Source organism: Pseudopipra pipra, chromosome 21 (assembly GCF_036250125.1).
Source record: "Pseudopipra pipra isolate bDixPip1 chromosome 21, bDixPip1.hap1, whole genome shotgun sequence".
Lineage (NCBI taxonomy): Eukaryota > Metazoa > Chordata > Aves > Passeriformes > Pipridae > Pseudopipra > Pseudopipra pipra.
Window position 1 is genome coordinate 8,474,785 of NC_087569.1, and position 16,881 is coordinate 8,491,665.

Consider the following 16,881-nt stretch of genomic DNA (forward strand, 5'->3'; position numbering starts at 1 on the left):
GTCTCTGCCTCCTCATATCCGTACCGCAGAGCACCGAATGGTCCTGCTGTATTTATAAATAAAACATGTCTTTGGGTAGTGACAGCGTTAGGAAGTGATTCAAGGTTTGCATTCCAGATACAAAGCGTTTGTAAATATGAACCTCGGGAGAAGCGTGTGCCCCCTTCCATGTTTTAGGGAATTAAAATATTTTCATCCTCGAGTGGTAGAACCAAAACACTTTCGGCTCTTTTGAGCCCGCCTTGAAGTTAAGTGAATAAAGGCTGGAGTTACTAAAAAATAAATTACTTTCCCTATTTCTGTAATTCTTTATGGAGTTTTAAATTGAAGGCTTTTTCCTTGAAAATAGAAGGATGACAAAGATTCATTCTCTTGCCTCTTTCACTCAATATATCTGGAAACAAGTCTGCTGGTGAAGATGAAACTCCTATTTTTGTGCCTTCTTTCACATTGCAGAGGTCTGTTCTCTGGTCTTTGATCAAACAGCCTGTCTGGCCTCCTGTCCCCCACCTCCTTAGACTTATTCTCTGCCCTTTGCAATACGTTTACTCCTCACGCTTCCAACTTTCTATTCAGCATTTCGCACAAAGCACCAAGGGCAATAGTTGATGTCATCTTTCAAAACAAAGCATAAAGGAAAGAGCAGGGGAAGTCAGTAATACAGAAGTTAAAAGTCTGGGTTTTGGAGTCTCTGTAAACACACTGGGAAGTTTTATGGCTCGGGAGGTTATCTTTCAACTGGGATGTCAAGCGGCAGCTGGTGGGAGGAATTTGTCGGACTCCTTGTGCCTTGAACATGTCACATAAATGCAGTGACTCCCCTGTCCTTTCTCCAGGAGGAGAAGCAGCGTGTCCCAGCAGAGCCCGAGTTTTGCCAGGGGTGCTGAAGTGATCAGCTCAGGTTTGTCTGGTTGACATGAGCCCGAGTGCCTTCAGTGGCAGAGCACGGCTGTCCTGAGCCCATCCCCAGCCATGGGAATGCAGTGGCTCCTGTCCATGTCCCAGACACACAGAGGGCAGGAGGGTCACATGGAAGGTCTGCTCTGTCACCTGGTTTAGAAGGCCTTGAGAGCTGAGGCTTAGCTTTCTGTCTGACCTGGCCCTTTGGGAGATGCACATACCAGAGGACCAGCTCTAGCAGTACAGCTGCTTTCTCCTTCTACCCACATTTCTTTCCCCGTGTCTTTTCTTTCTTTAATCAAGTTTAATGGGCCCTTACTGCTGACAGAGTGTGGACTAATGATGCATAGATATTCTCTTTATTATTTGTAGGAAGCTCTTAAAATGGCACCGACCATGCAAAAGCAATGTAAAACAACTTTGTCAAGAATCTCCCCTTCACTGCTTTCCAAACAAACCTTTTGTCTTTATGTATTTTGAAGGCAAACGGTGTGTCCACACCAGAACACGATGCTGACGGAGGTGAAGATGGAGCTGCTTTGCCTGGATCCAACACTCACCCCTTGCCCACTCCTTAGACCTCGCTCCAGACAGCGACTGCTGCCGGTGGTGACTTTATGATTCGGGCTCTTCCACAGGCATTGGCAACACCTGGGAAAGCACCTGCCTGTCCTCCCTGCCTCACTGACCTGGTTTATGGCTTGGTCTGGTTTCCTCTCCTGCCAACTGACACCACTTTGGGGTGCTGCTCAGGGAGGGGTGCCCTGCTCTGTGGTGCTGCCGTGGGGTCCAGAGCCGTGTTTGCTGGAAGGGACACGCAAAGTGCCCGCTGGAGCTGAAGGAATGTGTGACACCTCCACTGTTCCTGGCTTGCCAAGCCCAGCCCTGGGCTTATCTCCTGTCCTTGCAGGCCTGGCTCTGAAATCTTCAGGAGAAAGGGAAATTCACCACTATGTCCCTGAAACGGGGTGTGAGGAGACTGTGGCCCTTCTATTGCTTCTCAGCCCGGGGGTGGATTTCTCTCTGTGGACGCCAACAGTGAGACTGGGGCTCTCGTTTGCACTCGACTCTCACGGGCAGGGTGTCACCCCTTGTGCTTCTTGTCACTGTTGTTCTGGTTTGAGCTGGTATGAGTTTGGTGGGGGCATTTGGAATCAGCCAGTGGAGCTGAGATCCCGCTCGCTTCCACTGCAGTCTCTCTCTGTGATGGGTGTCTGCTCAGGGAGACACTGGAGTAAGTAAAGAAACGCTCAAAGAAATGTGCTATGATTTTTTTGGTCCTCCTGTCTGTGCCCTGTGTTTGTGTGTCCTGGGTGAGGGTGGTCCTTTGGCAGGGGGATCATGGGCAGTGTGTGTTTGCTGCAACTCCTGGTGGGAGAACAGCCCTTACCCCGTGGCCCAGCTGGCTGCCTTTGCATACCCGAATTGGATAAAAGCTTTCAAATTACTTTATCTTGTTAAGCTCTGCAGATTCTCCTCCCACCTGCGCACCTTGTCATCTCTTGCATGAGCAAGGGCCTTTATTTTACCTTTTTCCTGTAAGTCTTGAGTGTCTTGGCTGACTGTGATGGTGTCATCATGAGTCAGGCTGTTGAAAACTGCATGCCCCGGTCCTGCTTATTCTCCGCAAGGGACAATTTCCCTCTAAGGCCTGACAAATAAGAAAAATCAAATTACCTGACATCTCTAGAGCAATTAGATCTTTGAAGACTTGAACAAAACCCACACTAGGCTGGTAGGAGTCTGTGGATTTTATTAAATGCTTTGGAGCTGACCTGTCTATTATGAAGAAACAAAGGATTCCAAAAAGTTCCCTCTGAAATCGTGGAGTTAAAGGCAATTTGTGCCCATTAATGTCAGTTTTTTCCCTTGGTTATTACTCTTTTGTTGTTCTCCTTTGCTGCTGGGCGCTTTGTGTGCATGTAGTGTATGTTCTTACAAATGGCTGCAGTATGAAGATAAATGAGATTGGGTGCTGGAACACTCTAGCAGGAGATCGGAAATCAATCCTTGGCTTTCTTTTTAAATGAACGTGGTCCAGCAGAAGACCATTCCCTCACTGCTTTTCCAGTTAATGTGCTATGGCAGGTTGCTGGGAAAACGCTTCCAGCTCTTCCTTTGTGATCTGTTCCTGCCCTTTTACAAATGAAAACAAAACCTTTGTGGGATGGCAGAAAGAGGAACCACTGAATGTGGGCATCGCAGTGTCGGTGTTGGAGAGACCAAGGGATGAGGTTGTTCTCCACTGGGGGATGCTTTATGGTTTATGATCTGTGTTGTCAACCTGGCCACTGAAACTCGACCAGCTGCATGTCTGGAAGGAGTATTGCCAAAATTACTAGCTATTTCTGAAAAAGTAACTCCAAATGTCAGCTTTTGCTGAAATGCTGGTCTGATTTCAGAGCTGGAGTCGTGCTGTTTCTCCTGAGAGCTGTAGGGTCTTCAATTTCAGAAGTGTTTTGCCACCCAAAAAGTCCTGTTTTGCCTTGAAGCTTTTGACAGTGCAAGTGAGGCTTGTCTTGCTCACGCTCTCATTTCTGCAGTGCCTCAGACAGCCTGGCTTGCCAGCCTAAGTTAATTCTGTAGCAGAAGGAGAAGAAAAAAGACATTTAAAAATTGACTATTTTCTTTAAACCTGTTACTTTTCTCTTCAAAAACTCTTGAGTTAGAAAGAGTTTTTAAAATTGAGCGTGTCATTTCTAACTCTTCTTGTGTTCCTTGTGCTTCGTTCCTGGGCAGTGCAGGCAGGTCAGATGTGTTTCCATTCCCACTCTCACTTCCCACAGCCATTTACTGCACTGTGGGTTGCCAGCTCTGCCCAGGAACCTGGTGGTCCTCACTGGCTGGCTGTGCCACTTTGAGGCATGAGCTTGATTTTTAACTGAGATCAGGTTTTATAAAACACTCTCAGAGATAAATTTGGGACTGCTCTGGTATCAGTGAGACTGGAAACCTTTCTTTCTTACCTCTGTATTTTAGCTCTGTGGGGTAATTCCACCTGAGTTCAAACCAGAACTGTTCAGTCATCTATGGAAAGACTCCTCTTGGGTCTAGGGAAGGATCTGGCCATGGAGAATGTGATCCAGGCACATCTGAATGTGATAGAGGAACATTTGCAGCTCTGTGCACTGTTTTCTGTTAAAGACCACTTTTTCCTTTGTGGTGTTACCCTTTGTTGTGTTTTGTAACTTTTGTTGGGATATTATCCTAAACCTGTACAAGTTGACTGTCTTTTGAGTTGGCTCAGTGTGAGCAAGAAAGGCTCAGTGAATGTGCTCAGTCTGCTCTGGTCATTTGTGTTTATTATTTTGTTGTTCTCGTCTCCATCCCTTACAACTTTTATGTAGTGTTTTACTACTGGAAACAATAAAGCTTTCGCTTAGTAATAAGTCCTTGCCATTCTTGAAAGAGTAAAAAGGGTTTTTTTCCATTCCCAGGTTGCACATACTCTCCAAATCCTTGGGCTGGCTCCAGCAAGGAAAGAAAATAATCCAGCCAGTGGAATAGTGATTCATGTGGCTGGAGTGTAATTGAATTCTGCACTTGAAAGTCTTCTTTTATCTTGCCCCTCTTTAGTCCCTTGTGCTGGCGCTGGGGGGGTCACAGGTCTGCTCCTCAGCCCCTCCATGGAAGGTTTTCCATGCTGTAACCATGAAGCATAAAGCAGCACCCATTGCCTTTCTGTCAAGTGCCATCCCCACAGGCTCCCAGGGCTCTTCACTCGCTCGTGTTTGACGATCATTTGATGCATTTAACTTTGCCCACAGAGAAGTGTCCCCGCATTGTTCACCGAGCGCGTGCAGTCCTGACTGCTCCGTGTTCCCTTCCACTCTGCATTCTGCTTCAGGGTTTCAAATGGCTTTTTAATCTGTTTTTGCTTCTCCCATTTTAGAAGAGCCTCCGTAATTGCTGCTGGGATTGTTCTGCTGGGGAGCTGCCCTTAGTCCAAGGATGGAGCGTGTCAAGGACTAACCACCTCTTACATTGTTGTCATGGCAAGCTGAGCAGGGAAGGATGATCATTGTATGGGGAAAGTGGGTTGTGGGATCTCTCTGAGTCAAAAACGCTGGCCATGAATTGCCAAGTTTCCATGTTTGAGTTTTACAGCTTTATTTTGAGGGGAAAGGGAGTGCTTCCTCTGTGAGAGCTGTCTGCACATTCAACATAGCCAAAGCAAATGGGCTAGCAGCTGGTGTTTAGACATGTGTTTCTTACCATTACTGAATTGGACAGCAGAGGCTCTGGAAAGTCAGCTGCAGAGCCTGGCCAGTGCCACAGAATGGCAGAGTTCATTTGTAAAGTGCAGCAGTTGCTCTTCTCCCCTCCCAGAAGATGATTCCTTCAAGAAGAGAGGGCTGCTGGCAGCGATGCCTCACCCAGCCCACCTTTCCCATTTCTTCCTCCCATCACTGTGTTCCTCTCCAGGAGGCTGCTCTTCTGACCTTAACACCTTGTTCTGCAGGTGGGTGTGATTGACAGAGAGTTCAGGGAAGTTTTTTGAAGGGCCAATGCTGCAGCCACATAATGAGACTTTCAGCAGGCGCGGGATGGCTGGTGATGGATGAACATCTTTTGGAAAAATTTCATCTTGAGCTGCTTTTTTTGGATTCCTTCCTGCCCATTGCGTCTTATTAGCAGGGTGTTCAGGTAGCACTAGAAATGCCTGCAGTGCCTGGGGGGCACGAGATGAGTATCTTGCTGTTCATTCCATGGCAACGCAGACGGGAACACGATGCTACAGGTCATCTCCTCCCAGGTTACTCTGGAGTTGACCAAATGCAGCAAACAGGCATCACCACCTCCCTTTCTCATCAGTTCTCCTACCAGCCCAATCACTGGAAGCAGTTATTATCAGGGTGGTGACTTGCTGCTAATCAGAGCCTTATCAGGGTTGTCTGGGCAAGGGGTGTTGGCAGAGACACCCCCCCCCCCCCCAGCATGACTGACTTCTGATTTCACAGGTAGCTCTGACTAATTATCACAGAACCGTGGCTGCTTTTGATTATTTGCAATTATATACCTCCCTTCCAGCTATCCTGTCCCATCCCATCAGAACCTCTCTCGTGGGAGCTACGTTCTGGGCTCAGTTTTTTGGGCTGGATTTGGGAGCTGGGTGGAGAGAGAAACTCTCTGAGACTGGTTCTTGCTTTGTACTAACACCCCTGCATCCAGTTCAGCTGCTGGTGCTGGGAATTTCTGAGGCTCATTCACCCCCAAAAAAGTCTCCGGACTGATCCATGCCTGGCTCCTGGATGGGGACAGCAGCTGGATCACTGAGAGCAGCTGAGCCCAGTACTAGTTATTTTTCAGCTGGTGAAGCCAAGCCCAAGAGACCAAGAAAATCTCAGTGAACAGCTGAGCCCCACTGAGGGGAGGGCAGGGGGCAGGAGCTGGGCCCTGGGTGAGCAATCCTCGAGCTGCTGACGGGACAGACCTTCATCTTCAAATGACACTCATGCAAAATTAAACTCCTCCAAGCAATTGCACGGTGGCTGTTAAAATGGTGCCTTGGAGGGGAAGAAAAATAAACTGAGAAATGCAAATTAGGGATGTAAATCTTTCTGGCTGTGTCTGGGAGGTACCTGTTTTAATTAGCATCATTGAGCAGCCTTGATGTAGTAAGTGCTAAGTAGGAAAGTTGCCAAATTTCCCCTGTTTTGATAGCAGGTGACTTGTGTTGTGTTTGAATTTCCACCTTGTGATTGTTTTTTCATACTTGCTGGAGCTGTTGTGTTGCCTGTGGCATGAGGAATTGGCTGTTGTCATCTGGGCTGATCAGATGCTGCTGCAGCGAGGAGGAGCTGGGCGCTGTCCTGAGCCCTCTGAGTCCTGGGCATCTTGGCTTCGAAGGCCAAGGGTTTGCAAAGCTATTTCAACAAAGTGTTTTGTGGTGGGGTTAATGTGTCTGATCATGTTTTGTGATCTCTGTCCTCCCAGAGCTGCCTTGCTGCCTTGGTGAGCCAGGATGCCAGCGCAAGGTGCTGAGCCCACATGGAGCCACATGTGTTGGTCCTGTGTAAGAGACTATCCCCAGGGCATGGAGGAGCCTTCTGCCCTGTGTGCCCCCTCTTGCACAGCTCTATGGTGGGCTTTGGGGACCTATTCATGTGATGAATAAGGATATCTCTGCGAGGATGCGGGTTAGGGAGTTACTGAGCCTGTGTTTTATCTCTGTCTCAGAGCACATCCCAGTGCTCTGATGCTAATTGGCATCACTGTAACATGGATCTTTTTAACACTGATAATGTTTGTGAGTTATTGGATGCTTGGCCTGGACCTGCGTGGGAATTGCAGGCGAGACGTCTCGAGGTGCTGCCGTCCCCCAGGCATTGCCTCGCCAGGTTTGCATCCTGCCCGTGTTCATTTTGGCAGCCTCTGGATCGTGCTATTTAGCAGATCACCGTTACTGACCTGTCACTGTGGGAGACGGTGGGATTAGGATGATGGAGTGGTTGGAGAGGATAAACAATAATGATGCTACGTTGGTGCAGCCCAAACAATGCCTTTCGCTTCCCTCTTTTCTTTTTCTGTCGCTTTCCCATTCAAGTGTAATAAGATCAGCGCAGATAATTTCTGTATTCATACAAAACATAATTTTCCCTCCTGTGCTTTACCAGCTGCACTGCAGTCGGAAAGGCAAATAGGCACTTTCTTTTGCATGGTTATGAATGGGTGCATCTGTTCCTCGAAGATAGGGAAAGGAGGGCGACAGGACTGGGAAGGGGGGGAAGAAATCAGATGCAGCCTGTTTCGTTACCTCCCTGGAGCGGGAAGCATCCGGGAATCAGCTTTTTGCAGCACGGGCTCAATCCCACACTGATGTGTTTAGGAGGTGGGCGAGACACCAGCATGTGGGAGAGGCAGAAAAGGGGGTTTGTTCAATGGGGGAGCACAGCAAGGATGCCCCAGGGAGCTCGGAACAACCTTGGTCAGGGTCTATGAACCACCATGCCAGGACAGCCAGAGCTGTGCACAGGACTGGAGGCATGAGCTGAACTGGGCTGGGCTTGCTCCTCCCTTGCTGGAAATCACACCTGCCTTGCTCCCTGGGCTCTCAGGGGCTGCATCCCTGATCCTGCATCTCCACATCCCCCAGGCTCTTCCCGACAGCCCTTGCTGGAGCTCCAACATCCCAGTGAAGGCAGGAGGGCACGCAGGGCTAGAGGCTGTTGTACAGCAGTCGATCTCATTTATTGGGCTTTCTTTCCTCCCTCCTTCCTCTTTCCTACAGGCCCACTAGAGAGGCGAGGGGAGGGAGCAAGAGGGGTTTAGTTTTCTCCTGATATCTGGTGTCTCCAGCTGTGAGCCACACTGACAACCCCAGGCTGATCCAAGGGCCTCCATTCAGTGTCCCATCTATGTGGTCATAAATAATGTGAGTGCTCTGCCCCTGCCCAAGCCCAGATCCTGGCAGCAATGCTCCAGCACATTCCCTCCTCCTGCTGCCATCATGTTGGGCTCCTGCCTTCATTGCTTGTGACACAGAGTCATTAGGCATTAGCAGTTGGCTTTGGCACCTAATGACACAATCATCTGCAGGCATGTTCTTCCTCCAAGCAGGATTTTTTCAGCCAGAAATTCCAGTGCTGTCCATCCCACTGAGGTGGGAGTCCTTCTGACCTCTCTGCCATGTTGTTTCTGTTTCTCATGTGCTTTGCAAGTCCAAAAGTTTCCAGGCGTGGGAACTGAGCACTGCTTTGGAGTGAAATACAATTCACGTCACTTAAAATAAGGATGAAAGTTTTCCAAAGCCACTGGCAGCTTCTCAGCTGCCTTCTGCCAAGGGTCTTGACATGGCTTTTACAAGTTAAAATGACCCCATTTAACAGCCTAAGTGGTTAAAGCAGGGATGTGCTAAATGCCAGGCTTTGAAGCTGTATGAGGCGAGTGGTGGGTGGGAGCTGGGCAAGGCAGGGACAGGCTGCCTTCCTCTCCATCTTCACCTCCCTCACCTTCCTCCGTAATGCAGCAACACTCTTCTTAATGCTTCTTTTCTTTGCAGCTTCTTCAGCTGCAGGAAGCAGCAAGAAGAGTGGCTGTGGGTTGGTTTGGGAGAACAGACCCTGGAAATACCAGGTGATCTTGTCTGAGCAGTGCTTTTATTGGCGTGGCAACATCGTTGTGTGCACCAGCTAAGGGGAGAGAGGGCTGCTCCAGCTCACAGCATCCCAGCAAACTTCCCAGCTAGCTCCCTGCAGGATTTACTGCTCTCGTTGCTGTGGATGGGTTCAGGCATGTTTAATCCCAAGGGCACTTTGGGGTTTAGCTCTTTGTGTCTTGCAGGCCAGCACTCAGAGATAAATCCCTGTAATTTGCAAAGCTTTCAGTGGTAGTGAGGCCTGTGGTTACTCTGAGTCTTGATGGAAATGGTTTGGACACCCCTGGGCTGGTCCTGATGTCTGTTTTCATGACAGCATTTGGAAGGAGCAGAGCAGCAATTTCTGGGGATGGAGATGCCCAGGAGTGAGTGTGTACCTCCTGGTCCCTCCCAGCTCATAATTCCAGGGGCTGTGAAGGAACCTGGTGACTCCCTGAGCAGCTCTACATTAGGAAAGCACTCAGGGACTCAGCCAGGCAGCTGCCACCGAACACCTCTCACCCTGTAATTTTGTGGGTGGTCTGCAGGACTTTGTGCTCAGATATTACTGCACTACTTCAGTGCTGGAGCCCAGGAGGGGAAACTGCTTATTTCTCACAGCCATATAAATCTGATGGTGCCACCAAATTGTTGTGATGTGGCTTGGAAGGGATTTTTGCCTTTCTGTGGTTGCAGGGTCCATATTTTTATGTTAAGAAATCAGGAATCAAGTAATAGAACCTCTCTCCCCCTTGCTATAAAATCAAGTAATTGAATCAAAGAGCACATGATTTTAAAAGAAAAGACAACACAAGGACTTCATTTTGGGCTCCCTTTATTGGCCTCTTAAATTCTGAGCTTTGCAGCCTTCTGGGAGTGTTTTATCGATCTCTTTTCACAGCTGTGAGTAGGATGGACTTAACTGCCCATTATCCTGGACCTGGGAGCTGGGCTGTTGGGGGGCAGCAAGAGTTTGTGGGAACTGGGAAGGGGATAGCTTTAGCCTGGATGACCCCAATGCTGAGGCTTCAGACCTCGGCAAGGCACATGTCCATCCCAGTTGAGGTGCAGCCTGTGTGAGTAAGACCAGGAGGAGGGAGAACTTTTCTGTTTGTTGGCATCTGAGTGGCCTGGGATTGTGCCTGACAGCAGGAGATGGTCCCTGGGGTTGAGCTGCCAATGGCCATGACTGGTCACCCAGAAAGCTGCTGAGGATGCAGTAGGATGAGCTTCATTGGGATGCAAATGGATGTAAATTCATGTAAACATATGTCTCCATGCAGGTAGCAGCTCGTGCCCAAATTATGCAAATGTTCTAATCCAATAATGCTAATGTCATGATTATCCAGCAACACGATGTTCATTAATATGGTTCCTTGGCTCTTACACCCATCACTGTCAACATGATTAGGCTGAGGCAGAGACTTGCAGCATCTCTGGCAAGTAGAGCTGCTCTCAGGGAGGGAGGAGGACATCCAGGTCATGGTGGGACTGGGAAGGACTGTTCATCTGCCTGGTGAGGCCCAGAGGTGCCACGTGTCGTGGGGAGTCCCCTCCACGTGCCAGCCAAGGTACCACCTGGCTGCTGTGCTCTCCTGGGGAGGCCCTTCCTCCCAGAAGGAGGCTCAGAGCAGATTTCCCAGTTTCCAAAAGCCTGCAGAGCAGCCAAACTAGCATCTCCTAATATCCATTGCTGTGATCAGATGAACAGGACTAGCAGGGCCATCTAGTGACTCCTCTGGCTGCCTAATGACCTGGTAGGTGCCCCCCTCGATGGGCATCATTTTAATGTTTGTGTTTTGAGGAATGCCCCGTACCTGTCCACCTCTCCCTCCATCTCCCTTTTTTTTTTTTTTTCGGCTGGTGGTTATCCTCAGCTCTGCAGTTTTGTTTTCCCCGGGTCACTACGGAGCTGGAAAACGCTTGGGCTTCCCTACAGGGGAATGGGAATTTGTCCTGCGTCCGGTGACATGAGGTCAGACAGCTAAATAGCCCGTGGATTGGAGAGCAGAGGATCCTGCAGGCTGGCTTGCCTTCCTCAGCGCCGCCGGGAAAGCTGCTGTCCGGGCAGGAGTCGGCTTGTCTCGGCTGTGGCCTCAATTCCTCGGCTGCTGCCCCACAGGTGCCGGTGTAGCCGCTTTCCTTGCCACCGGCAGCTCCGGCAGCTCCTGCAGCTCCGTGCCGGCTGCCAGCCATGGACAGCTCCGGCTGCCTGCCCCGGGGAAGGGCTCAGCACATCGCCCCGCTGCCTCCCCAGCCCGCAGGAGCATCCACAGGGTTTGCTGTCCCCAAAAAGCGTGAGTTTGTCTCCCTGCCCAGTTTGCCCCTCCTGACCCCACTGTGCATGTGGATTTACTCTCCTCCTCGCCCTTTCAGTCGTGTTGCTTTCTGCGATGTTGGCACGAGACTGGGATTTGGGGATGGGGCCAGGAAAATGCCTTGGCAGCCACGGTGGACCGTTCCCTCGCAGCTCATGGTTGAGCCTCATGATCCAGGGATGGGCAGGAGAACTCCCAGCCCTGGGAGGAGCAACAGCCAGGACAGAGCTCCACCAGCCATGGCAAGGCTGTGACAGGTACATTGAGTGCACGGGGGCTTTGGGTAGATTGCTTTTGACAGGATGTCGTTAGCCTGATGTGTATGTGGGAGAGGAGCAGCTATAATGCTCTCTTAATGCAGCCAAATTGCTCTTTAATACTGCAAAACCAAGATGTTATTTCATGAATCCCCGGAGCTCACTCTGCAGCATCTTGATGCTGCCGGTTATTGGTGGCCTTTTCCCTCTGCTTGCATCCAGCTCCGAATTCTCGGAGCGTGGGGTGGAAGCAGTTGCCCCCCCTGCCTCCCTGAGACTCAGCTGCTCTCTGCCCTCACTTGGCTTCCCCGTGTTAACTCTGGAAGCTATTGTGCCTCCTGAAATGCCTCTTCTCACCAAAATGTGAGCAGAAAGTCTATCCATTTCCATGGCAACAGGGCCGGGCCCTAAATGCTGGTGTTAACTCTGTTTCTGGACATTTATGGAGTTGGAAGAGCTGGGTGTGCGGGAGGCAGCAGAGCCCAGCTCAAGCACAGCTCCCCAGGCCCAACATCGTGTCCCAACCACCGTAAAATAAGTTGCTGCTGTAGAATAAACATCAGGCTTTGCTCCTGTCTGCCTGGAAAGTCTTGAGGAGGGATGTTGTCATCCTCCTGCAGCTGGGAGACAGTCAGGAAGAGGTAAAAGCAGGGTAAAACTACTAAGACAAGTCAGCTGGGTAATCTCAGAGGACGTTGACTCCAGCTTGGAAAGACACTGAGAGCAGATAAAATTAGTTTAATAAGAGTTGATGCTACGCAGAACTCTCCCCTCCCTTGATTGCAAGGGAGTGGGTCTGTGTCTAGCTTACAGGCACATAACAACCAGAGCCAGGGTGATGGGAGAGGGCATCTCTGCCTGGCCTTGTGATGGCAAACACCTGCTAAGGCTCTGGAGTTAGGAAGAACCTACAGACCATGAGGGAAATTAGAGGGAAAAGCCAAAAAAGGCTCATTACTAAGAAAATACCCCTGAGGACTGGGCCCTGGACAGTGCTGTGCCCCAAGATGGGATGTCACCTTCCTCTTGGGCACCATTCAGTTGGATTTTCCTGCAGCTCACCCTCTGCACAGACCCACCCCTCATCAATCCATATGAATTTACTATGTGCTCTGTATAGCTGATATTTACAGAAGCTGATTATCTCCTCTGGTTGATTTGCAGGTGCCTGGCGTGTTGGAAATGGTGTGTCAGGACATGCACAGCACGTCCCCTCCCCGAACAGGAGGGCAAGGACTCCGAAAAACCAGAGCACTGAAATTACAAACCAAAACACCAACTATTTTGGGACTCACATCGAAATGGCAACATATGCTACACGTTGAACATCAGCCCCTACCACAAGCAGAGCTATTTCTGGGCCCCTCCTGAATGGCACTGGAGATGCAGGAAGAGCAGATGCCTCCCAAACTCCTTCTGGAAGCTCCCTTGCAAGTCCATCTGCAGGTAACAAAGTGCTGGCCGGGAAGATGCCACTAGTTGGGTGTTTCACGAGGTCTCTGGGAACCTTAAGCAATATTTTGAGGGGAGAGGGCTCTTCCTTGCTGGCATTTGGCCTATCCCTGGCTTTCTGCAAGGGTTTGTTTGTGTCTGCGCCGTAATAGAGTGTGGGTTGTATTTCACCACAGCGATTTCGTTCGCAGCTAGTAATTGCTGGTTAAATCTGGTCAAATGATGGTTGTTAGCAGGGCCTGTTTGAGCACAGATAACCTCAGATATTATTCATGCAGAGGAGCAGTGGGGGCCAGGGTGTGCTGGGATATCGGCACTGCTGGGGAGCTGTAATCGGCACAGCCTGGAATAAGCTTCTTAGGATTATTTAGCCAAGTTTCCAAGTTATCATCATTATTATTATTGCTTTACTTAGCAAATGCAAAGGATATTTAACCAGGTAGGGTCTGTAATCCACTCGATGGGCTCAGCCAAGCCTCCCCAGCAATCGAGGGCAGAGATCTTTCAGGGGAAGCAGCCTGGTTGCCAATAGCTGTGCGTCAGCCAGGAGACAGTGCCCTGAGTGAGCCAAGGAGCCAGGCACATGTTGCTTTTCAATTAACCCCCTTCCCATGCACACAGCCCTGCTGGAGCTAAGCTCATTTGAGGAACAAAAAAATATGTTTCATACCTACCAGCCAGGGGAACTGAAGGCAGTGTAGGTACCGAGTCACCCCAGAGGGATGGAAGGGTCTTTTCCCAGCAGCGTTGGCGGAGTGTTGGCACCCCCTGACAGTGTCAATATCCCACATTCCTGCCCCTGCAGCCAGATTGGGCTGGTGTTATCTGCTGGCACCCTCTCATGCTTAAGGCTGTATGTACTTGCTGTGGCTTAATGCAGGTTCAGAAATGGTTGGGAAAAAGCAAAATGCAAGCCAAGGCTGTGCAGGCTGGTGCTGCCCTGTGTCACCTCCCTGGGGGGCTGACAAAGCTCCCTGCTCCCAGCCTGCAGTGAGTCCCTCCAAGTTCAAGGATGAGTGAGTTTCAGAGGTTGTTCCTCCAGATGGAGGCTTTAATTTGGCATCATCTCTCTGTGCTCTCTCCAGGCTCTTTTCCAGCAGCACCAGCAGAGCAAGGGGGTTCTGTGAGATCCCTTGGGTCTGAGTTGACAAAGTATTAAATAAAGAACTGGTGGGTCACTCACTGAATCTCTGGTAAGTGATGGGATGTGCCGTCCTGCTGCTGTACTTGTCATTTGGAAAGGAATTGATCAAACTGGAATCAGCCCCTGTTCTTATTGATTTAAACCTGGAACAGCAGAATTTGATGCTTAAGCATTTGAAAGAAAATTGGTTGAAGTGTGTCCTGGGGACAGCCTGTGTTTTTGGATGCATGTTTAATCGGTGTGTTGCTGTTTTGTGGGCTGTAGGAATATTCCTAATATTCCTCCTGTTTGCAGGGCAGATCCCTGCTCACAGGAGGAAGCCACATTGTGGCCTGGCTCTGCACAGGCTTTGTCTGGATGTGCTTAAGCCTCTGCTTGTGCCCCTGTTCAGGACAACATTGAAATTAAACTCTGGGCTGTCCCAGGTCAGGATGCTTTTCTGAGCCTGGGATGGAGCTGGAGTGATGGTTCCTACATGCCAAGTGCAATGTCACTTGTGCTGAGCTCAGGATCTTGTCACAACTTTCAGGCATCACTGGGAGGGAAAAACAGCTTTTGGCAGGGACAATGTGCTCTTCTCTATCATCCTGCTTTGATGCCATCTCTCTGATGGCCACCTCCACCTTCTCTGGAGGATGTCCCCCCTTCATGCAGGGATAGGTGTCCCTTGGCTTTGCTCCCTGACAGGCAGAGCTGTGGGTCCAGCTGCAGAAATTGGCACTGTAATGTTTAAAGTCTCTCTCTTCCCTCCTGGGGGACTGGTGAGGAATCCACATCCTCCTTTTCGGGGCAGCAAAGGCCACGAGCGTGGGCACTGCAGCAGCTCAGAACCGCCCTGGCAGAGCTGGGGATCAAATCAAGTCACATTCCAGGGCATTAGACAGACGGTGGGAATTAAAAGCTTTACCTGGAAACTGGCTTTGTGTCTCCAAGCCCTGCTTTTGTCTCCCAGCCCAACTCTCTATTTTTGTCCCTTTTACCTTCCATGTTGTCATGTGTGGCAGGACGTGGTGCCTGGCTGTGCAGCCAGCCCCCGACCACATTTGGGGAACCCTTGGAAAATATGGGGCTGTGCTGCCCAGAAGGAAACACTCAAGCAGTATGAGAAGGTAAAAAAGAGTAGTTTATCAAAACCAAGCTGCTTTGGGACTCATTAAAAGCTAAGGAAAGGCTTCAGCTGCTTTCAGTAGGCTTGGGATCAGTCAGGGACTAGAAAGTCCCGTCTGGGCTGTTAGCAGTAAATCTTGGGTTTGTTTCCTTCAGTCTATAAGGCTGGGGACAGGGTCTCCCTTGGGGGCCACTCCTGCCCTGATTCAGGGAGCTTTGTCTGCTTCGGTTCTGCCTTTGCTTTGCCCTTCATCTGGTCCCCTTGTCGCTCTTCTGCATCCCTGGGTGAGCTGGGCACCTCTCGGTTGGTGCTGCTGGGCAACCTGGTCCTGGCTGTGGGCTGTCGGTGCAGGAGGAAGAAGAGCTCAGAGTTTCACCTTAATTCCCAGAGACTTGATTTTCTGACCTATAAAACAATCCTTCTCTATATTGGTATTGTGCTCTTTGAGGAAACATTTGAAATGACGACGCTTTTGTAATGGTAATAACGACATTAGGCCCTCATACGTAACTTAATTTTATTTATTTATTTGTTTGCTCTTTTCTTAGTGGAAATTGCTGCTTTTTTTCTGGGCATCGGGCCCAATTTTTGCTTTGTTCCGAGTCCACACCACATCTGGATGCTGCACCCAGGCTGCTCCAAAGCCAGAGGCACCTCTTTGTGTTTTCCATGACATTCCCACCTATCATCAATCCACCTGCGATATTTTCAGCCTTGACACGCAAAGCAGGTGGCATTTCCATCTGAATTAATGTCCTGGGAGTCGCTGGATGTGGGAAGGGGGCTAAACTGTCTCAGGCTGGATCTGCTACACCGATCACCCCTGCACAACAGGCGGGAGCTACCTCGGAGTGAAAACATGGCAGGGAGAGGAAGGAGTGGTGAGCAGTGTCCTGCTTTCCCAGGTCATTAGAGCATCCATGTTCGTCAGGTCTGGGTACAGAGCAATGACAAGTTTGGATGCTTCAGGAGAGAAACATTTGCTTCCCGGTGAGAGTAAATTAGGTTTGCCTAGTGTCAGTGTGTTATGAGTCAGGGACGTGCATTAACATTTACCGAAATCTGAAGGAAAATTGAACTCCGCATTAGGCAAAAAGGTTGGGTGTCATTTTCCTGGGATTTGGGGAAAATCCTCTGAGGAACAGAGCTTTGTTTTTAATAGACACCCGTGTGCCAGCCTCCAGGAGACTGCAGCTCTGTGTGCATTGAGAAGGGATCTGTGTCCTGTCAGGTTACCTGGAGGTACCAGCTGTGAGCAGCTGGACATGGTACTGGGTGACCATAGCACACTATGTGTCCCAGCCTCATGCCAGACCTCCCACTCCTCAGCCAGCTACACTTGGGAGCTGCCTCTCTAAAATATTTTAGACACATTTTTCTGGGCAGGATGAGTTTACTGGGCAGCATTTTGCACCAAGTTCTCACAGCGTTTCTCTTCTGGCACTCCTTGCTCAAAAGTCCACTTCCAGTAGCTTGTGGAACCACAGATTTATTGATTTGAACACAGGAGAGATTAGTAAAAACAGCAGTTTGAGACCAACCTACCTGAGCAAACCACAGCTCAGCATTTTCCAGGGAGCCTGCAGCAGGCTGCAGGGAGCCTGTCCCTGTCCTGGCTAGTGATG

The 16,881-nt window shown here is 49.8% G+C and overlaps 1 protein-coding gene across 2 annotated transcripts in view; it reads left to right on the top strand.

The window, feature by feature from the left end:
* RPH3AL (rabphilin 3A like (without C2 domains)) overlaps positions 1-4,289 on the top strand; it is a 39,421-nt gene extending 35,132 nt beyond the window's left edge. For both annotated transcript variants that reach the window (XM_064677976.1, XM_064677977.1), the window contains exon 9: positions 1,383-4,289. In XM_064677976.1, the coding sequence (XP_064534046.1) occupies positions 1,383-1,417 (35 nt within the window). In that variant the 3' untranslated portion in view covers positions 1,418-4,289. The remainder of the gene's footprint in view (positions 1-1,382) is intronic.
* The last annotated feature ends 12,592 nt before the right edge of the window (positions 4,290-16,881 follow it).